This window comes from Calidris pugnax, unplaced genomic scaffold (assembly GCF_001431845.1).
Source record: "Calidris pugnax isolate Ruff unplaced genomic scaffold, ASM143184v1 scaffold41, whole genome shotgun sequence".
In the NCBI taxonomy this organism is placed as follows: Eukaryota; Metazoa; Chordata; class Aves; order Charadriiformes; family Scolopacidae; genus Calidris; species Calidris pugnax.
Genome location: NW_015094509.1, coordinates 20,206,574 through 20,229,614, shown reverse-complemented (window position 1 = coordinate 20,229,614; position 23,041 = coordinate 20,206,574). Strand labels below are relative to the sequence as shown.

At 44.4% G+C, this 23,041-nt stretch overlaps 1 protein-coding gene across 11 annotated transcripts in view; it reads left to right on the top strand.

Moving 5' to 3' along the window:
• Positions 1 to 23,041, top strand: part of MTSS1 (metastasis suppressor 1) — a 124,906-nt gene that overhangs the window by 75,165 nt on the left and 26,700 nt on the right. For all 11 annotated transcript variants that reach the window (XM_014965395.1, XM_014965390.1, XM_014965398.1 and 8 more), the window contains exons 4-6: positions 15,775 to 15,859; positions 17,080 to 17,171; positions 18,936 to 19,010. In XM_014965395.1, the coding sequence (XP_014820881.1) occupies positions 15,775 to 15,859; positions 17,080 to 17,171; positions 18,936 to 19,010 (252 nt within the window). The remainder of the gene's footprint in view (positions 1 to 15,774; positions 15,860 to 17,079; positions 17,172 to 18,935; positions 19,011 to 23,041) is intronic.

Sequence of the window (23,041 nt, the reverse complement as noted above, 5' to 3'; positions counted from 1 at the left end):
CTGTAAAAGAGCCTTCCAGGTTGATGAAGGTGATACGCTTTCCTTATCAAAATGCTGGACTTGGTTTAAATAGCTCTCCCCGATGATTCATGCTCCTTAGATGGCATCCAGTTCCCTGCCATGAGTCACCAGCACAGGTGGTGTCTGTCTTGGCGGCTCTCCTGGAGGAGCATTCGGCTGGTGATGGGGGAAAACTTGCAGATAAAATAACAGAGAGCTGTGCTAAAGCATATAACCGTCTAGCTGGCTCAAAAAGTCAGTGATGAGCAGTGAATATCAGCAGTGCGTTATCACTCCAATTTAAATATAGGTTTTGAAGGAAGTTTGTAATATTTTCTGCATATGGATGTTTTATGGCAGGAAGCGTATCCTGCTATAAATGAATTGGCCTGATTGAGAGGCTGGGTTAAAGACTGTGTGTGACTTCAGCCTGGAAGTTTTTCCTTTCGGAAGTGTTGTCTGCACTAAATCGATAGACCACTGACATGTTTTGAGCTTGACCGTTTCCTTACTTTTTGGAATGGGTCGGAGAGAGCACGGTGCCGGAACAACGTGTTTCCTCTTGGCTGCCAAGTTCTCATACCTTGGTGGCCAACAAGCACGTGAAGCTGAGCACGACTTTATGTAGAGGAGAGGTCTGGGCTGCAGCTATTTTGTGATCTGAGGGAGGATGGACCTGGGTCTGACATCTGATGAGGTGTTGGGAGATGCTCTGGGTTGATTTCTGGCTTTCTGCCCAACTTTCTGGTGGGTGTTCTTGCCTCTAGTGGTTCTTCTTATTTTTAGAAGGGATCCTTGGATGCTCTAGTGGCTTTTTCCAAGGCTACAGAACTGCTGTTGGGAGGAGTAGAGAAGGGGCCAAAACCTCTAAAGGAACAGGGTGGATAACAGCATCCACTAGATGTGGATCCACTTTTGTGCCTGGGTTTTTTGCACTGTGCTGGAGACTGTCCGTGGTCAGCCGTGCTCCACATGCACCACGTCACTTTGGCTGGAGAGCCAAAGGAAGCTGGCGGAGATCCTCAGCCCATCAAACACTGGTGTGCTGCTGGCTGCAGAAAGCAGGGCACCTCACCCATGAGGGCTGGTGGCTTGCCTAGATTTTGGGTTGACCCTTGAACCTCACTAACAGATGGCAGAATAAATTGATGGGGGATATATTTTTAAATGAGGAAATTGCACAGGACATTTTTCTTTTGGTGTCTGCCTGCTTGTCAGAACTTTTTTTGCCTGGAACGCACCTTGGCAGAGACATGACTAAGGTCATCTCTCATCCTGCCCCAAGCGTTTGTAGTGCGCCCCAGTTTGACTTCTCCAGGTTAGAGGTAGGTCAGTGTTTCACAGTATTGCCTGGCAGCATCAAAGTTGTTAGAAATATGTCCAGCACAACTCTGTTAACAAAACCTTAAAGCAAAGGTGCATTTTTAGTAGCCAGCAGTTACCTTCGGATGAGGAGCACCCTGTCTGAGTGACTCCCTGGAGGCTCCTTCATGCAGGGGTTGGGCTGAAGGAAGGTGGTGCCCTCTTGGAAATAGCTTCTGCAAAAAAGATCTCTTCGCCTTTTTTTACAAGCTCATTTCTTTTGTTATTATTTTTAATTCCTTTTGCAAAAGGCAGTCAAATTTCAAAGGAAGCCGTATCATACTGCCTTCTGTGTGCACTTTAGGTTTAAAGCGGAGACTTCTCACTTTCAGTTCTTGGTCGAAAAAATGTCCCTGGGGACCCTCTCCCTCCTCCTGCCCATCGCGACTGCTGACCTGACTTACAGGAGCTGCCTCTAGTAAAGGGGGGAGACATTGGATGGGTAATTGCTGATGCTGATCTGTAGCTATTTTGTCTTCAATCACCTCTTAAGTGCTTAGTGTTAGGTTTAATTTTGTTTTCATAGCAGATAACTCGCTGTGTCTCTCATTGGACCTCAATACATTTTTTAATTATTTCATGCCTACATTTTAGCAAGCCTGGTGTAAAGCTTTATTAGTAGATAAAACGGAGCTCCTTGAGTGTGATGCTGTTTTTCTTAATGTTTACAACTCATCACTCTCCCCAGGATATTTCAGTGATTCCCACCTCTGCTGCTGTAGGGTTTTGCCCCGTCTCCAAGATGGGAAAACAGTGCACGGCATTGCATGTGTATTGCTGGTTTATCCTGGGCTGCCAACGGAGGTACCTGGTTCTTGTTATATTGTGGTCTGACCTGCAAGTTGTGCCTTTCACGGCCTTTTGATCCTGTTGGGAATGGCAGATTAACGAGACTAACTACTTTCTTTGGACAGATTTTTTTTCTTCACCAGAGAAATACTGCTTACATCAAGACCCAATTATGCCGTCCTTACTCCCATACCAGAAACCAGTTCTTTGGGGGCTGCCTTTTTAATTGGATCATTTATTTTACCTTCTTTAAACAAACCCTTACAAAAATCTAGGCTAAAGTCTATTGCGAGGGGTTGTATCTGGAATGGATTGCAGCTGGACAGATTAAAGGCGGCAATTATTTCTGCTGAAGGCATGCCCTTGAGTTCGCTCAGGCTGCTGCCTGGGAAGAGAAATTGGGAGATAATGGGGGCCCGGGCGAGTGCTGCATTGCAGCTCCTCTGGCTGACGTCACGGACGGAGGCTCGGCAGCCGAAGGGCTCCTCGGGAGCCGGAGGGGAGCGTGGCTTTGGTACCACGCAACGACGCATCTCGTGCTCCGCGCTTTCTGTGCTGCTTCCTGCGGATCTTGCGCTCTGTGTCTCTATCTGCAGCGCTCTCTTCTCCTTAACGCAGGGGGAAACGCTGAGAGTGCTTACCCCTCTGCAGGGTTTTGCTTGGAGGGCTTTTTAGCCTCATTTTTAAATATATTTAGAGACTTACGCGTGTCATATTGTGATTACAGCTTTTACACCATTTGAACCTGTCTGTTTTAATTAGCAGTTGGCATTGCCATATTCATAGATAGATGTAAAAAGTACAAGCCAGTCATAGTTTTCAGTGCAGGGTGTATTTTCTTCTGTTGGCAAGCCGTTCGGATCCATTTTTTCATAGATAAACTGGCTTGGCAACCTGCAGATGTTGCGAGCGTTGGGTACTGATGCTTGAAATAGAAATGGGCTCTGAAGAGGATGTGGGATGGGGGGAAATAAATCAGAAACTGCTGTTGCATTGGAAGTCTATTAAGACTGATGATACGTCGTGCTTACTGGAGCGTAACTGCAGAAGTTGACCACATTAAAAATGAGCACATTAAAAAAATACCTATTTCAAAATCTTGCTTGTGTCACGTTATTAAGGTTCATTTTCACTTTGGCATGTTGTGGTAACAGACCTAGTTACCAGTACGAGTGTTTGGGTCTTTAGCATGGTTAAGTTGGTTGGTGGGTATCTGTACAAGCCGGAGGAATGGATTTATTCTTTCTGGAACAAGTTGTGTGTGGTCTGTAAATGATGTGAGAAGTCTGTATGTGTTTTTCTTTTTAACTGCAACTTTAAATTTGCAAGTTTTGGCCTGTGTTGACCCTGCAATGCCCAGGAGAATGTCAAGGATCAAGAACAGTATCATGTTATTAAACTCCCATGTGTTATCTGCTCCTCAAGAACTGTCTGCGGATGCGCTTTACTCTGGGGAAAACAGTTTGAGGCACCTTTGCCCTCTTTTGAGAAGCTCCCCTTAAACAAAACCATAAATTACTTCTCAGTGCAGATGTTAAATACAGGCACGCGAGTGGTGTTGAGGAGCTCACGTGGGGGTCACTCATTGATGGGTACACGGTGGGAAGATGCTTTGCTCTGTGCAGCATTTGATTGTTGTGATCTCGATATGGGTGTATCACAGCCTGGGCTGTGCCCTGCCCTGGACTTGTGGACACACCATGGTCTCAAAAAAACACGGCTCAGGGGTCAGTGCCTTAAAGAATTACTTTAAGCATTCAGCAACCGCCTCTTTCCTGCACACCTTTCCAGAGCGGCTGCATCCGTATTCTGCAGACTGGATTTTTCACTGTCTCACAGGGTTTCTGCCTTTCAGTCTAGGACAGAACTGAACACGCTGGTGAGCAGCAGGTGCATCTGAGTCAAGGTTACACTTGGGGATTTGGGACTGGAGCCCAAGTCTTAAAGCTTCCAAAACCCGGGGGCTCTCCCTTCCGTTAGCAAAATAAAATCTCATCATCTCTGTTGGCCCTGTGTGTTACAAACTGGTTTTGAGACCACATGGCAAGATGACTTTCTGTTGAGTGATCCAAGGCTTTTCTTCCCCAGCATGTCCAGCACAGTGTTACAAATGTGGATTTGCTGAAACTCCCCGTAACTGTGTGCTCATTTGTGTGTGTGTAATTTCTGAGCAACCTGTCCCTCAAGTTGACCGTCTTTGGGAGAAGAGCTGGGTGAATTGATCGTTCCTGCTTCACATGGCTGAGCAGGATGGAAGGAAGAGAAACCTTTGTAGCAATATCACTGTGAAATGTGGGAATATGGGTTACGTGGTACTAAATCAAGGTGGTCTCTGGGGGGATTAGTTAATAAATTCTAAATAGGAGGTGACCCTTTCTGAGCACTTTCCTCTAAACTTGTAATTTATATGCTAGTCCTGTGCATTACAGTGCTTAAAGCCTAGGTCAGAAATCCTCCACCCAACTTTGACACTTCCTTTTGTCTTTAATAGACGAATTAATAGCAGTAGGTCACAGCCAACTGTGTATTTTAGGTGCGGGTTGATGAGGTCTGTTAGAAGAACAAGGGAGCATCAGAGCGTGTGAGGAGCTGTGAGGTTTAGATGGATTTCCTGCATTACCAGAGATGTCAAATGACCAGATGAATGTTTCTGTACTAAAATCAGCTTAACCGTAAAGTAATGTGAATTCATTTCTTTGAGAAACCCTAAGAAATGCAGCAAAAGTAAATGTACATGGATTAATTTGAACAAATCAGTGCTTGGGCTGGCTGCTTTTTTGGAGGTGAACTTTAATTGGTTTTGTGTCATTTTGAAAATACCAAAATGACATTTTTTCGCAGATGAGGTTCTGACAATCCTGTTTTGTGTGCATAAGGTGGATGTTTGAATTCCTTTGACATCAAAGACTCTGCTTGGATAAAACCAATAAACACTTTCCACATGTGTTTACTGGGTTATGTTGACAAAACAACATCAAGGGGGAGCACAGCCTCCCAGGGAGTGCTTGGAAAACTGCAGATTTGAACTACGGGAACAATGGACTCTGGGTTTTAGGTAAAGGAAACAATTTTCACAATGGCACTAGTCAAAAACTGGAAGAGGAGCCCAGGAATCTCCATCCCTAGACACACTCAAAGCTGGACCCCCAGGAACCTCATCAAAGTTGGCCCTGCTTTCAGTGGGGGAGCAGACCACGCAGCCTCCTGAGCTCCCTGCCAGTTTTGTCTCTCTGTTTTTTCCATGAGATGCTGAAGGGAAGGGCCGCCAACCAAACACGTTACAGCAGTATCTGAGGGGAGCATACAGGCACAGGCACTTTCCTTACAGCTGAAGGAAGGGCATCCCCTAAGAAGGGTATTAACGTCGTTTTGCATGCTATTGCTAAGAAAGCCGTAGCAGCACTCTGTATGGGGATGGCAGCCTTATTTAAAACTGCCCCACCTCAGTTGGTTTGATAATTAAGGACTAGAAAATGAACAGGACATGGCTAGAATGGCAGTATTACTCTGAAGGTTTGTCCTGTGTGCAGTGTAAGGTACAAATCCCCTCCTGTTCCTCTCCTAGGGGGTGTTCCACAGACGGAGGCAGGAAAGGTGTTCTGTACTGCAGTGAGGGAATGACTGAAAAGGTGGAGAAGCAGTGCTATAAAGCAACTTCTGTGGGCACAGGGTGGCTTTTGCTGCCACTTTTAAGGCTTAAATTTCAGGATTTGCAAAGCCCTGTTCTTACTTCATTTTTGGTTTGCTTGTGTGTTTTTGGTTTCTAGTCTTTTTCATTGATTCATATCCTGGTTTCCTGAAGCTTCTTGCAGTTGTTCTCACAATGGGCGATAGAATGATATTTTAAAACTTAGCCTTCTTGCACAGATCTTACAAACCTGGTGTGAATTGTGTGTGTGGGCATCAGCAGGCAGGTGCAGCAGGATTACGTCTGCTGTTCCAGTGGTCAGAGATGTGTTTGCTACAGTCCAATGGATCTTGTTTGGAAGAAGAAATCCAGTTGCTCTGTCGTCGCAGAGATGGGCACGTCCTTGTGTGTTTGGATGCCAATCAGCACAGCTCAGTGCCTCGCTGTACGCCAGGTTTGTAATGCCATACACCTCTGCAGCTTCGTTTGATCTTGTCTACAAGATGTGCTTTTTTTTCTTTTTGTGAATCAAAGAACTTTTGAAGCTTTTCTCCTGCTGCACTCTTCATGGTTGAAGCAGGCACTTTTAAATGCAGACTGACAGCGTAGATTGTTTGGAAGGATTTGTGGGATAAACAGGAGTTCGCCTGCGGAGCATGTGAATCTGTGCATTCAAAGCAGCCAAAGATCTGGGGAGCACGGTCCTGTGCTTGTAAGCTGTCTCACCTGACCTCCACGCAGCCTTGCTCTTCTGTGAAGCTTGCTTCACTTGCTGCTTCCACGGAAAGGAGAAAATGCCCATACTTTTTCTAAATTCAAAAGTATAAATTCAGCTTTTGCTGTGCCTTTCAGAGCATGTGTTTATTGAGTTTGTGGCCAAAAGCACAAAGACCTCTGGTTTCTCTGCTTGGGGGTGACTGTCCTCATTTCACTTTCTGTAACAGGTGGAATATTACTCTTTTTTTTTTTTTTTTTTAAGCTGAGTTCAGTGTTGTGTAGCAAATTCCTTCATACTGAGGGCTTAAGCAGCCAGCTGGTGTCAAACCCATGCGGTGACATTCTCCTTTGCTTTTGTGAAAATTCATTACATTGTAGCAAGGCTGAGGAAGGTGAAGTTGAAAATAAGTGGGATGCTGCCAAAAAAAAAAAAAGCTTATCAGTGGGGACAAAACTAATTAACTGTTTGAGAGCTTACCTGATGAACAGCACAACTGTCTTTATATATAGCGCCAGGCAAAATGAGCTTTGGGGCAATCTGAGTAACTGTAAACACTAGTGCCCTGGATTCTTGTTACCCTTTTGTTATCTGCCACTCAATTAAAGGGGTGTGCAGGTTCTCCCTGTGTCTGCTGACGAGCCTCCTGAGTATTGGAGGGTAACTCTGCAAAGTCAGTGTGTTTTGAATCTCTAGGCTTCTACCAAGCCAAGCTGAAACGAGCACTAAATAAATCAGAGGGGATGAAGTTGAGCCGTGGGTATTTCAATAAATATTTGAGACGATTTGCAAATGGCCTTCGGAGCACACAGAGCAGCTGCCTTGAGAAAGTACCAGAAAGGAGGATGTATTGCCATGTGAAGTGTCCCCACCAGCATTCCCCCCGTATATACCAGTTGCAGTTAGAGCTCATTAATGCTGAGCAAAGGCACGAGGTTGCCCCAGGAAGAGGGAACCACCTCCCTGAACACCTGGGGCAGCACCAGCCCTTCCCTTTGCGCCCAGGGACAGAGATGCTGCTCTCAATGCTTAGCTGTGCATTGAGTCTTTTGATGGGTTGGTGATGCTCTATCTCTGTATAACTATCTGAAACACAATGGACTTTCTCTAAAATTTCTTGAATTGATAATTCCTTAAGGTAGTTTGAATGATTTCTACCTCCCTTCATCCCTCCACGATCTTCCCCTCCGATCAGTAAAGAATCATGCTCTGTTGGAAGAAGAGACAGCATGTAAAAATAGCACTGCCTTATTCTGCAGATCTGCTTGCTGTGGGGTTTCAGTTAGATCTGCTGACTTGGATTTTTTTTAAAAAAATATCTTTTTCTTCTGCTTTTTGCACCTGCTTGCCCTGGTTGTGCTTGATTTTGTGCTTTGGAGGCAGCAGCCATTTGGTCGTAGCTGAAATCCTTGCTGGATTGGGATCAGCAGCACAGGTGGTTGGGAGACCTGAGTTAAGGAGCTTTTGACTTACTGGCCCAGAGGTGTTTGCAAGGCTGAAGACAAAGAGGGGAGATACCTGTAGGCTTTCCACAGCTCCTGTGGAAGTTGCCAGTTCCAAATAAGCAGCGCGTGTGCTGCCGAGCGCGCGGTAGAATTGCACTCGTGGTTCCAAGCCATTTGCTGTAAGTGTATTATCCCTTCCCCTCATTGAATATTGCTGGCGTCTAATCAGATTACATTGCAGCTCATAGCTGTGCCCAGACAAAATAAAGAGCTGTACTTCAGAAGAACATAAGGATCGTGAGTTACTGCCTTCTTCACACATCGGCCTGACATTAAGTGTTCATTTACAGCGAGATTCATGAAGGTATGGAGATCAGTGAGGCTGGCTAAGTAGGTCTGAACCAGATCACCGTCTTTTCACCGTCTGGAGAATGCAGTGGAGTGTGGTCCTCAGTGCAGTGAGGATCCCTGGCTGATGGAGCCGGCCTTTAGGTACCAATCGGCTCTGCTCTGGGATGCTGCACAAGTGAGGGGTTACTCCAAAACTGCACGCAGGCTTGGCCTTGTGTTCTTCAGGAATTCCCTTTTCATTATGAAGAGTCCTTTTTATTAGCACGCTCCTTTTTTTTTTTTTTTTTTTTTTTTTTTTTTTTTTTTTTTTTTTTTTTTTTTTTTTTTTTTTTGGAGAGCAAGCTTGGTGACTCACGTCACCTGCCTTTCTTAAGCCGTTAGTGGGTGTAGCATTTGGAGCAAAGCAGTTGGATCTGCTCAGATTAAGACTGTCAGGTTTACCTAGCTATTCATAGAATGATTTTGGAAATATGTTTGACTATAAATTTGAAAAGAAATGGGGAAAAGGTATGGATGATATTTAGTGGGTACAGCTTCATTTTGAGTACAGATGTTCAGCAGACCCTGTATGTTTTCAGTAATGAAACTATTTGTATTGCAAAGAATAAAATGTAAATAACAGCCTTTGGAAAACACAAGAGTGGTATTTGCTCTTCTAAGCAAATTTGTTTCTAATGATGCTTCATTTTTGTAGCATTAAAACCTTGATATGGAATTCTGGGTTCATAAAAATGAGCAACAAGCACCTGCAAGGAGGAATAGATACTAATTCTTGAAAGGAATCTCCAAAAGCAAAGTGCTGCTGTCTGTGTTGGCAGCACCACTTCTGGAAGGGAGAGGACGAAGCCAGCTTGCAGCCCTGGTGCAAACATGCTGCAACTTGAGGTGTTTGTTCCTGAGAAATATTTCTGCCTGGACTTTTAGCGCTCTCTGACAGGATGTCATGGTTCAATGATGCATTTTGTGTCTCTTACAAGTTTGTGAATCAATGACAGACTTGTTAGTTTCTGCAAAATTGAATCGATGCGTCCTGTGATAACTTAAACCTTACCAAAGTCTTTCCAGCCACCGGTCTGTGTGACACCCTCTTTAAAAGCAGAGTGAGCTTCTCAGCATGCCCTGAAGGCTGACCAAACCTTCCAATTTGTCCAAAGGTCATAGCACAGCTGGTTCATGGCCCTATTTAATGTGTCTGACAGACCGTATAGTAACCTCCGTGTGCATGGGTGAAATCCTGACCCTGCTTGTTTAATGGCAACGCTCGTGTTCACTCCCGTGGGGCGAGGATTTTGCCCAGTGCTCTGTGAGGAGAACAGCTGGGGTAAGCAAAAATGCTGCTGAGCAGGAGAATAAGCTAAATCAGAAGAAGTCATAAGAGCTTTCTTGCATGTTCTCTAACATATTGACTGGAACATGGTCAGAGTCTGTTTTAAGGACTTCCTAAAGCTGGCGGTTGCCAGGGCAGGCTGTGGGCTGGGGGTGGCTCAGGTTTCCTGTTCCTTTTGCTTCTTTACTGCTTTAACGAGCTGCCACTCTTCTCCTTAACTCTTCTTCCTCCTTTAAAATCAATGCAAATCCAATTTGAGATCCTGCTAGTCCCATCCATGAACAAGTGCTAATTTCTTTTGCAAAAGAGAGAATAAGCCACATGCTGCATTTTTTTCTCAGGATCATCTGGACTGTGTGGGGCTTTAGCAAATGTGACAACTTCATATCAGGCCTCTATAAATATGTTTTCCAAGTAATTTACCCAAAAGGGCGCTCAACTGAACACTGCAAGCAAGCTGTTCCTTTGCAATGACAACCACAGAGATGAGGTACATGGCAATGGTCTGCCACAGTTGTTTTATTAAATTAGGTTCATCAAAAATCTTTAGGTGTTTGGCCTTGAATGTGCATTTGTTGATTCTCTGAAAGGTGTCTAAATTAAAACATTTTTTTAAAAATACTTCAGGAAACATTTTTTAACTGATTTTGAGCAGTAACTTTCAGAGACTTTGCCAAGCTCTGCTCAGAAGGGTTTTAGTAGCTGTAGGAATAAGGGTGTCCTGTTTTCTTTTCCTGGCTGGTAGATGCTGAACAACATCCCTCTGTTGTCTGCAGTTCTTGATGTGTTTTTCCAACCTATGAGCCGTTGGCCGTTGACACCCTGAAACATCAAGTGCTACTATAGCTCCATTGTCAGATTTCTGTCCCAGTGGTAATGCTTACAGCCCCTGTGCTGGTCACTTTTAGGCAAAAGCCCTCCTTTTTTCCCCATCTGCTGTAACACCCTGGCACTGATCCCATCATCCAAGAGTTTCACGGAGGCATCCGCATAAACAGTTTTGCAAGATCAGGGTCCGTGCCCCGTGTAATCAATGATGGAAACTGCATGCTCTTCTAACAGTGTGAGTTTGGATAAGGGTTGAGTAATGACCATTAACTTAAAATGTCCTACTGTTAGTCATCCTGTCATAGCCTCCGTGCTCAGAGTTGTATTTAATAATCCAGCCTCTGTTCCGCTCCTGCTTTAATCTTTGCTCGAAAATGGAAGCCTCTTCTGATAACTTTGAAATTACAAAAATATTACACCCATTTTTCATCATTTTCTCCTGTTTGAGAAAGAGGGAAGTCGCTGGCACATTGGGCTCTGCCCTTGAAGATAAAGATGAGCTCGTTAGTAAGTTGGAGCCTTAAAGGCAGTTCCTGAAAGGCAGTCGTCTTCTGAGCCTTCTGGGGTTGCTCAACAGTGAAGTGAGAGGAGGAAGATAAGAGGTTGATTGTAGTGGGTTGTTTGGAGTATACAGAGGCCGTGCAGTTGTACAGCTGCACATTTCATCAAATAATCATTTCCTTGATATATGAGCATTATTAAATACAAACATAATGACTCCAATAAAACAATTGAGTCTCTTTCCTACAGCCTCTCCCTGTTGTCTCTCTGCCATGTTGAATGACAAGCAAGCGTCGAAAGAAAATCATTTATGCCTTTATAGTGGACTCATTGTAGTGTCGTGATCCACAGGCTTTCATTGAATTATCTTACATGAAAAAGGTTTTTGGTCTTTTGCAGGCTTAGGCAGGAGCAGGGGAAGGTGAGAGCGAAAGCACGTTTTGCCTTGCAGAGTTGCCTTTTACTTATGAGAAATAAGGCTGATGTTATCACCCACTTTCTAATCGAATTTGACAGGAGCATTTTGTTAAGCCACTTTCTCTGAGTGGGAATTCTGATGAATATGGCTCTCGTCTCCGGTTTCGAAGTATTACTTTACACCACTCCCAAGCATTGTTTGCCTTAATGGCTGAATAACTGTAGTATGTCAGAGCAGCAGATAATTCACTGCCTCATTTTATAAACCGGGAGCCCAAAGCACCGCAGTTTAACTTGCATAACTGCAGAGCAGTGAATGGAGGCCAGGTCACCCACCCACCATACCCTTGGTTGGATGAAAAGTTTGCTAACGTGGCCTCAGTATTTCTCTTCAGGAATGACAGCTACTAGAGAATGTAAGGACTTTTTCCCAGGGACCTGCTTGTAACGAAGTGGAGACAGGCGATGCTTTGGCATCTCCGGGTGCACTGCTGTTTCAGGTGCTCTTTTTGCCACCAAGTCTGATTGTTGATAGCGCTAAAAAAGGAGTTACCTCCACTTGGTCTTCTGACCGCTTATGGCTCTGTCCTTGTGTAAGTGGGCAATCGGTCCATTTCGATAAACAATAAATTGATACTGAGGCTGGAGTGGGTTTTGTCTGACTGTGGCACAGCCCAGTGCAATAAACTTCTTACCAGCTCAGCTGCGTAGCCTGGACCAGGACTTGCACACACGTTGGTGTTGCTTGTAAGGTCCATCTCTGTTTGTGAATGTGCACATTGGCCACCCGCTCCTTCTGTGAGTAAACTACTACTATAACATCAAACAATCATTTATATAAAGCATATGTTACTCTCTTTGCTCAGGCTGGCTGGCTGAGATTAGGTAAAAGGAGTAAATGTAAACTAGAATCCATTGTTATGCTTGGATGGTTTCAAACCATTGCAGTGGCACAAAATGGTTCCCCTCTGCCAGTTTGTGTAGCCAGCTGATCCCTTTGGAAACAGGAGCATCAAGGCAGTTCTGCTGGTGGGAACCAGCCTTTGCAGTTGGGATAAACCCTTTGCACCGCACGTGTTCCTGGAAGGCACTGCACCATGGCCATGGTGCTCCAACTCAATAAATCAAGGGGTGGCAAGAGACCTGTATTTAAGGGTTTTTTGCCTTCTCAGGAAGCATTTTGATTCATCACAGGTAATATGGATGGGAACAGGGAGCTAAAGCTCTGTTTAACTCCAGTGAGATTGGAACACTTAATACATTAAGGAGGAGCAGTAAGATTCAGGCGTGGGAGGAGATGGGCTGCTATTGTCCTGCTTTCAGTCTGATGGCAGATTTTTAACAAGGGATTGCTGAGGCGTCCCCAAAATGCAGATTGTTTAGGCATATCCAGGGAAGTGATTCTTTCCAAAATGGTGCTTCTGCTGCTATTTCAACATCTAGAAGCTCTGCAGGAGGTGCATCTGTACCTCCGTGGGCTGTCTCACCTGGGTAGGTATGTAGGGGCACTTGGACACGGCTGCTGCCTCTGCTAATCGAGTGAGTGCTGAAATTAAAAAATTAAAAAGCCTCTTGTCTCTTGCAGAGGTTCTCTCTCCTACATTTAATTAGACACTGGTAACATTAGCTTTTAAAGAGGAATTGGAAATGCATAGTGGCTTTATTGTCGCCGCATGTGTTGAACGGAGACGGGTTCCCCTTTGCCAGGGCAGAAGCTGCTGGCACACAACAGCTTTCCAGTGGGCACCTGCCCCCTTGGTGCTGGATGCTCCGTGGGTCCAAGCTGCCAGGTGCGCGGTGAGACGGCAGCCAGCTGCGAGTGGGAAAGCTTTGAGGAATAAAACCAAAGCTCACTCCTGTCTGCGTCCAACAGCCGGGTGAGCCTTGTGGCCAGAGGCTGGGGAACTCCTTAAATGGTCCCACGGCAGGAGGAGCAGCAAGGGCGGCTGGAAGGGCTGTAGAGGGGACGCGTGTTTGCTGCAAGCTTTATGTTGATATTTTGTGGTATTGCAGAATTCTCATTTCCAAAGTAGTTAAATTCAGTTTATTCTGAATTCAGTGTTGTAAACTCAGTTCATTTCTCAATAAACTCAGTTTATTGATTGCAGCGTGTTACCGTTTTGCAGAGGAACAGGAATCCTTTCTTGCCATAGCTGTTTGGAGCAATAGTGTTCCCCAGCACTTTGTTTTTAGGCAGGTTGAGTTTGAGTGCTGTTTAGGAGGGATTTACGCTCCTTAGGAAGGGCTGAGGACCACTCTTCTCAGAGAATGGTTGGCAAGAGCTGCTGCTTCAGGAGTTTCTGACCAGAAAGGGCATTAAAAACTTCTCAAAACCATTTTTTCCCCTTTTACTTTGTTCTGTTAGAGTAGTCTTTATTTACAGAATAAAATTAATACCTCATACTTCCATGCTCTTGTAAACACTTATGGGTGACATGAAGTTTCAAAAGAAGAACCAGTAACCTGTCTCATCCTCAACCAGTTGGGTTTGGTTTTTTCCTTTTAAACAAGCACAGCTAGCAATGTACAGACCTAACTTTGTATAGCTGTTTTGCTGACCTTGCCCATCCATCTGTACTGTGTGTGGAGAGGACATATTTATACTTTGGTGATTGGGTTTTCAGTTAAAATGTTGTTTCTTTGCAGTTTAATATTAATAGTAACTGACCCTTGTTTCCTTGTCTCCAAAACACATGGTGCCTTATTTCCTATTTATTGTTCTGGAACAATTCTTCCTTTTTTCTTATAAAGGGCTTAGAAGAGCAGTGTCGCTTAACCATTGACAGTCCTTAATATTCCAGTGTTTCAATGAGTTTTCAACCTGAAAAAGCTGCATTTCGCTTACCCTCGGTTGGGAATTGTGCTGGTGGTGGCCATGGAAGTGTTTGGTTCGTTCCCCCATCGCTGCCGTTGGGGCTGAGCCGCATCAAGCTCCGAGTTACTTTGATTTGGCAATGGCTCCAAAGCAAAATGCCCGTGTTCTGGGACAGAGATCCACTTTTCGTGGTGGACACTGTCCTCTTCCTCCAGTTGCTTTCTGCCCGTGATGCCTTTCCCCACCGTCTGTGTTGCTGCTCTGGAGTCCATCGTAGCTGGGCAAGGGCAGCATCGCCAGCAGCCGTGGGGCTGGATCCAGGCTGGACACCGTATGCTTCTCCCAGCCGCCCATCGAGGGGACAGCTCTTCAGTGTTACCAAATCATATTATTTCAAAAGCTCCTTATAAAAACACGAGTAATTGGGCAAGTGACAAAGGACTTTCTGTTTATCTTTTTGAACAATGGAAAATACCAAATAGCCACAATTTGTTCCAGCTATTTAGTGTCTTTGTTCCAGAGCCATTTTGTGGGCACAGGATTTAATTCTGCAAGAATGCAGGAAGATGGTGACTTGTGTTCGTGCTTAAAAAATAAATGAAATTATTAAAATTTTCGTGTTTCTTTACTAGGAAAATATTTTTTACTTGTGCAATACCATTTTTACAAACTAAGGAAGACATTTTACTGTATATTACAGGTCGGTGGTTGTTTTAATAATCAAATGAGACTTTTAAATAGCTGCTGATATCTTTGCTATTCCAGAGAAACCTTTTGGAAAAGCCTTGGACCGAGGCTGATGTTTGTACCCTGAGAATAGTAGATTTGGTTTGCAAATAGGGACTAAGCAATTATCAAAACTAATGGTAACCAAAACAAAATTATATTGACATTTTATAAGCTTATCAAAGTAGGAAATGGAGGAATGTGTGCTTTTTAAAGGGAAAGGTTCGAAGGGGGAACACTTGTGAAAAATTGTTCTTGCTGTCAGAGCTGAGAGAGGGTACAGGGCACATGGTGCCACCTTCTGGCCATGTCATGGAAGTACATGTGTGGTCTGGGATGGCAGGTACGTGCGGGACACACTCACCGATGGTGTGTGCCAGTGATGTGTGAGGCAACGTGTAGGATCAGTTACATGTTCTGGAGGAGCAAAATCCTTTTGAGGCATTGGGTCCAAAGAATCTAGAGATGGGAAAATTGGATCGAATCCCTTAGGTTTATTTTCAAAATGTCTGTAGATGCCCACTCACTTGCCAGCTTCGCTTCTTGTGTTTTGACATCACCAACCCTTTTCTTTATCTCTTCTGCCATGGAATTGGGCCTCATGGCACATAAAGCTGCTGGGAAGAACTGTGTTTTAATTGTGTTTACTTGTTCAATTCTGGTCTCTGGATGAACAAGAATTAATCTCTTCCCAAGGTGGTAGATATCCCTGAGGTCTGCCCGGTTAATAGTCTTTTCAATTCTACAGTTATTATGAATCTGTTCTACGGTTGCTCTGGAAGACTTGGCACCAGCCTTCTGGTTGACATGCCCACACCACAGAGGGGAATCTCATCAGGGGTCTCATCTGCTTCGTGTTTTGTTTTTCAGGTGGCACCCGAGAGATTGGGTCTGCTCTCACCAGGATGTGTATGAGGCACAGAAGTATAGAGTCCAAACTCCGGCAGTTCTCAAGGTGAGTGGCTCCCTGCCCGGCCTGGCTTCCATTTGCTACTGGGGAACACCTGAAGCTGTTCACCAGCATTGGTTCTCCACCTCATCTCTGAGAACAGCAGTTGTTTTCCACCCAGAAGCACACCAGGTGTTGTGAACATGCAGTTCTGGGGACTGGGCTTGTCACCTCAAATCACTCTAAATGCTGCAAATTCCCAGTGCTGGTCCCTGTTGCTCAGTGCTGAGCAGGCAGCTGCTGATGGTGACCATCCTCTCTTTGTTTCAGGACTTTAAAACTTTGTCATTAAGCTTTAAAGCAACAGCAAGTGGTGTGCTGCTTCCTCAGCTTACTGGGAAGCCCAAATAGCTTGCGGCCAGGAAACTTTTAGCAAACCAGTATGGAAAAGAAAAATCCTCTCATCCAGTTTTTGCAGTTAAAGTTAGACTGGAGGAGTAATGGGAGAGGATTAATTCATGCATAAGCTGGGCTATACATAGACAGCCTACCTCTGAAATAAGTAGTAGTTTGCACGTGTGCCTTTTTTTAACCAGACTTGAAAGTTATACTTGACTTGAGGTGAACCAAAATGATGCTTCCCCTTTGTCTGATGACCTGGGAATGTTTCTTCCCTTTTAAAATAAAGATATTTGTGAAATTGGCTGTGAGGAGATAACTTTAATCTCTAGTTGCCCCAGAGTTAGTTGTTTAAATGCTTTGGTCCCAATCTCAGTAATTAGTGGAGCGTTACTAGTGCTGTATCATGGACTCCACCGGCGAGAGGTGAGGCGCGTCGGTGGGCAGGGTGTTGTTTGCTTGTACAACTGCTCTGTCTTCTTGTGCATATACATGTGTTATTTAAGTTTATAATCTTTATGGCTGCATGAACCTTTCCAGTCTCCAGAGTATCCATTTAAACTGCTCTTTGTGTGACAGATGAGTAGGATCTAACTGTATACACTGGCCCTGTTTTGGGACGCTCCTCTGGTTTACACTCTGTTCCTCACTGTCCTGAACTTCTGTGCGGTTATTCTGGTTATCTTGTGATGTGGATTTTTTTTGATCCAGTCCTTTCTTTTCCTTTCTCCAGCGTAAACATTTTTATGTTCTGATATTTACATTGTGACACTGGTAGCTGTCGCAGCAAAAAGTAAAAATACTCCAATATTGACCTTGGCTCTCTATATAAGAATAGGGGCATCTGCAGGATTTGATTGCTCTTTGTGTTTTTTCAACAAAATTAGTGCTTTAATTGACTGTCTGATAAACCCACTTCAAGAACAGATGGAAGAGTGGAAGAAAGTGGCCAATCAACTGGATAAAGACCATGCAAAAGGTAGTTACAGAGGAAGAATTCTTTAATAGGACTAAGATTGTAATATCAGCTTTTCTTCCTCTTTTCATGTTTGTACTGGGGAACTGAATGACGTGCTTAAATATGTGTAGCAACTTGTCCTGGTTTGTGCCTCAAACCAGGACACAACTTTTCTCCTCTAAAGCGCTCCCCTCCCAAAGTGCCTAACAAATTTTTAACCCTTGCATATACATTTTGAAGGTTTAGTTTGCAGGACCCCAAGGGATGGGTTGTTTTTCTAGCCTGGTGACCGGTTTTAGCTCTGTTTGCCCCACTCTCACTGTGTGATCTCCAATAGTGCTAAGGGTTGGGGATGCCACATCTATCCCTGCAAAGCCCTGGGGTGTAGTTAAAAGCTCACTAAGACCATAGGATGTCTCAGCTGTAGCGTTCTCCAGAGAATGCACAGCACTGTAAAACATTCAGTATCGTTATTTTATGTCTGATGCGATACAGAAATGTGCACCTGGGGGCCGGGAAAGCTGTGTAATTGGACATGGGATGTGCAGAGCTGAATTGCTGGTGGCTCCTCTAGAGGCTTTCCTGGGGGAATGGGCAGGAGGCAGCACAGTCTTGCACAGCAAGAGCATGTTGGTAGATGCCTTTGGCTTTGCAAACTTGGACTGGGAGTGGTATCCCTCTAGCGTGGTCAGTTCAACACTGACCCTCAAAAACTGTAGAATTTTTCTGTACCTGAAAGAAGCAACATCAGCACAGTTTATTTTGGGGAGGGTGAGAACTGATGGGAAGGAGTGTGCTTGGCCTACAGAAGAGGATTTGCTTCTTGCCCCACTCTTGCTGTGGTCAAGTAGAAGCAGCTAAATTGGCAGCTCTTGAAAAAGTTTCCCCCTTGTGCTCCCGAGAGTGTTAAGCAGGTAGTGAGCAGGAGGGAGGCATCACCTGGGTTCCTGCAGGTAGGGGTGACCCTGGCCAAAGTGACAGTGAGATTTAGGGTTTAGTGGGTAGACGTGGGTGTTGGGGGTGCAGTTGGCCCCAGTAGAATTCCTGTGCCCACCACCAGCCTGCTTCTGTTTTTCCATCTATAAAAGAGTAGCAACATTGACCTCCTTTGTTAAAGTGTATGTGTATATGTATATACATGCATACATGCCTTTTATCCTTTTATTTTTTTTTTTAAAGTATCAGTTTTCATATCTGGTACCTTTAGTGTGCCTGGACTAGAGGTGGAATATTTTGTTCTGGGATTTTAATTCTCCCGGGATATGCAGCTCATCTGAAAATGAGGACAACTGCAGTGTGTTCCACTTCATCAGAAAGAGCTGGCAATGTGACCCCTCCTTGGGCAAAGTTTTAGCATCCTCTGCCTCTGCCTGACTCTCATGCTGGAGAGGGATCACAGGATATTCTCTGCCTTGCTGTTTCTGGATACTTGTTTTTGAGCACAGATGTTTCGAGAAACCTGTCATCTCTGTTTTCCATTCCTGAGAGTGGATGAGTCTCTGAAATGAAAAGCACTCTAATTTTGTACTGTGTTCTCAGTTGTTATTTCTGTAAAGGCTTTGTTTATTTGGGAAAGATTTTGGTATGTGAATGTGCTCACACCCTAAAATGTTATATTAAGCCAAACATATAGGCACTTCAAAATGCGAGTTTTAAGCCTCTTTGATTAATAGTAGCTGTCCTCTTAAAATTTGTAGTCTAATGTCTCTAAACATAGCCTTTTCTGTGAAAAACATCCATTTTAACATTGAGTGTGTTGATAATAGAGACTGTGTGTTTTTTTAGAATACAAAAAAGCCCGCCAAGAAATAAAAAAGAAATCATCTGATACACTGAAGCTACAGAAGAAGGCCAAGAAAGGTAACTTTCTCCAAACTTATATTGTTAAAAACCTTTTGTGCTCTGCTCATTGACAAAGATTGAACAGCAATAGGACTTTCTATTGTAATAACTCAGTCCCCTGTAATGCATTCCTGGTAGGTACCAGGATACAATTACTATGTGTCATTTAAATCATATTCTGAAGCTGCTGTCTAATGTTCTTATACAAAAGCCTTAAAACTGTTTGTACAAAGTCAATCATGTTTTAAAATAGAGCTCTTGCTGCTAACTTATTCCTGTTAGAAACGTTGACACTATAACATGACTTGTGCAGATACCTGCAAAATTTTCTGGAATCTTTTGGAATAATATAGAAAAAAAAGCCATTATGTAAATGTTCTGTAATTATTAACATTTTTCACTGTTCTCCCTTTCTACCACCTTTCTTCTTCTTTTTTTTTTTTTTTTTGTAACAGCCTGTAATCTCCTAAACCTTACATTATTCCTCAGAGAGTGTGAGGTGGTGGCATGGGTTGTTGTCAGGGGGAGGGCGCTTGGCAACTGTAGAAAACTAAAGATGAGTAAGAAAAGAAAGGGAGTTCTCCACAAAGGCAATCTGTCTTTTTTAGCAGCCGAGTCTCATGCTCCTGTTGCTCTCCCACCACCATCTTGTCACAGGAGTTTCATCATCATGGTAATGGAAATGTGCATCACTGAGAGCTGCAGCATTGCCATCACTGAGGGATTTGCTTGGCCAAGTGCAAACCCCCCCAAGCTTTGGAGCGATGATCCGGAGCTTGGACAGAAGCAGACTTTCTGGTTCCCTTTCCCGGCACTGGGCGCTTCCCAGCCGGGTAGGAAGTGTGCTCTGAGCAGCTCCCAGCCTGCAGGTTGCAACTTGTGCTTCTCCTTCTGCCTCAAAACTGTGAGCCCAGGGACAAGCAAAATAAATGCTGAGGCGGGGAGTTTCTTTAACTTTTTTAATTGCGTGTTACCCAGAACAGATGAGCTGTCTCAAACTGTCCTTCCTAATAGGTGAGTCAATAATTACGCTGGTGGAAAGCCACATGACTGGAAAACTGCTCCTGAGTTTTAGCTGACTTTATCTGAGGAATGAGGGAGGGAGAGAGAGGTGGAAGTCAGCAAGAGGGAGCTTAGCTCAGTAGGCTCTGTGTGTCTGTCTGTCCATGGAAAAGTTGTGTTTTAAATCCCAATGGTTGCCTTTAGGGGAACACAGTTTTTTGTGATATTATTTTTGGGTGATGCGTAAACACGTTTCTCATTTTGTGTGATGTCTGACTTCAGAACAACAGCTTTAGAGAGTCTGTGATATTCCCTCTGTTTCTTTTCCTTTCTTCTCCCCTTTTCTGGTCTCATTGCTTCTTGTCCCTGCGTGATACAAACTCAGTGCATGGTAGGTGAGAGCTGAGAAAAGCATCTCCGTGATCTGGGAAGAAGGAGCCATTTTTTGAACCTGCTTCACTGAAGTAACAGCTATCTGGCTCCATCTCCCTTTTATCCTGCTTCTGAGCATTGAATAAATCAGTCTGCAATCTTGGAGGAGGAGACAGCATTTTCTATAAGGTGGGAAGAGGAAAGCGAAGCACGTAAAGGCTTCTGGAAAAAAATCCCGCTGTTATTGTACTGCAGATGCCACCATGGGTGTCTGTCAGCAGTGGTTAAAGCAAGTGAACTTTCTCCCTGGATTTTCTGAGTTCATATCTCCCTCCCGAAATATGGGCCATGTCTAGTAACAAGGGTCAGCACACCGGTGTCTTGTCCTCCTTCAGGATTAAACATCTTTGAACAGGGAATGGAACAGCCCTCATTTTGCTACCATTTTTATAGCAGCCATGCTATGACTGAAATCTTTTTTTCTTCTTTTTTTTTTTTTAATGTCATTCCCTTGATTAGTTTTTCTGTTATGACATGCTTCTGGAGTTGTCCATGAACCTGCTGTATTTCTGTGCTGTATCCCTCTGAACTGCTGTCTCACACAGGGTGTTTGGGTCCAAAGCACAAACCCAATGGGACTGAGGTGGGGTTCAGGCTGGTTGCAGAGGGACATGTACAGGGAAGGCAGAAGCCATGAAGGCTCCTGAGCAGCCAGTACAGGGGGAAAGGAGGAGCTGCAATATTTTTGAGGAGCTGAGAGTTGTTCTCCTGGCCCCTGGGGAGGAGAGATGCAGTGAGGTTTTGAGGCTTGTATGGATGTGAGAAGGGATGCCCAAAGCTGCTGGCCCTGTGGGTTCCCATCATGAGTGGGCGGGAGGTGGGAGGAAGTTCACCCTGTCTTCGTGCAAGTTATCTACAGCTTTTAAATATAGAATGAAAAAAAAGTAGCAGATGCTTTTTCCCCTCTTTGCCTTAAAGGAATAAAGCATCAGTCTGAGTGCAATGTCAAATGTTGTTATGAAAACTTTTTTGTATGTACCTACCTGGATAGATCTGTTTAATGTGCTGCGTGGTGAAGTATGTTGCTGTCACTGAGAGAGAAAAAAAAATCAAGAAGGTGTTTATTTATAAAACGATAAAGCTGCAGAAGTAATTCTACTTTAGGTCACAAAGGAGGTTTGAACTGTGGGCAGGGGAACTCTTGGATGAAACTGTCCTGGCAGGCATGTGGCTGAGTGCATGAACCTCCTCCTGTGTCTTCCACTCTCCTGTTCCCCTGTTGCTCAGACTTTTTTTTGTTCTGTTCTTCCTCAAGCAGGACCTGTCCCTTAGATTTTTCTGTAAAGTTACTGACTCACCTATGGGAGCTCTAAAACAACCAATTCATTCCCTTCCTAGTGCTTGTAAGAATATTTTTGAATTAACCTTATGATCATCTGTGGGCAAGTGAGATGTTTGCTGAATTCTGGATTTGCTTTAATATGGTGCATGCTGCTAAAACCGTCCTTCAAGCTTCCTCTGCTGTGACTGGATGGGAAAGTGGTTTTCTTCTTCTTTGGGCAGCTTCAGATCTAGGAACAAAAATAAAGCCCTCTACTTTTCTCATTCCCGTCATGGCAGTGGTGTCCTCTCTCCCTGCTCACGGGGCTGCAGAGGCTCCCTCTGTAGCCGTGGCTGCAGCATGCCTGGCAGCTCCCTGCTCCTTGCTCCTTGCCTGCATCTCCAGGGCGTTTGGGAGAGAGGGCCATGGGCTGCGTGGCTTGTCCTGGCTGGTTGGGCAGCCCACCTTAGTGCTGAGGGGCTGAATACACTGGGGTTTGCCTCTTCTCTGCCCTCTGCACGGTCTCTGTTCTGGTTCCATCCGGCCAAGTTGAAAGCTCAGGCCAGGCATTTAAGATCATTTATTAGAAAGTAAGTTTGCAGAGTAGGTGTGTTAATTACAGTAAAGGTGTTTCCAAAGCTTGAAGTAACAGAGAAAATGCCAAGGTTTCCAAACAACGCCAAAAAGGGACCCTTTTTGGAAGTTTGCTGGAGTATGTCTGGTAAAATGACACCATTGCCCCATCCCTGGAGGTGTTCAAGACCAGGCTGGATGGGGCTTTGAGCAACCTGCTCTAGTGGAGGTGTTCCTGTCCATGGCAGGGGGGTTGGAACTAGATGATCTTTAAGGTCCCTTCCAACTCTAACCATTCTATGATTCTATGATCTACATGTAAATGAAGGTCTTGCATTTCACAAGACCTTACAGGGGTAATTTTTGTTCTTTTTGTTGTCTTGTAAAAAAAAAAATAATCCATATGAAGTCCAAATACATGTAGTCTGAATAGGATCCTGGTGCACCTCCCAGATGCATGCAGTCCCTGGGGATGTCGTGGTGATCCTCAAGGTGCATCCTTGTTCTTACCCCTTGCTCCCAAGGGGGACAGGCCCACAGGACGTGCTGCCCTCCCCAGTGTTGAAACTTAGCTCTTGTCTGAACAGATGAAGCAACGTCATGCATAGAACTGCATAGATCTACTAAATTGCTCTTTGTTTTCAGACAAACATTGGACATCAGAAGTTAGCCCAGCTAACCTGAGTCAGCAGAATAATTATGCATATATTTAAAATAAATTCCATGTTTACATTTCTGCTGAGTCAAGGCCTCATAAGTGGATCCATAGCTGCTAGAAGCT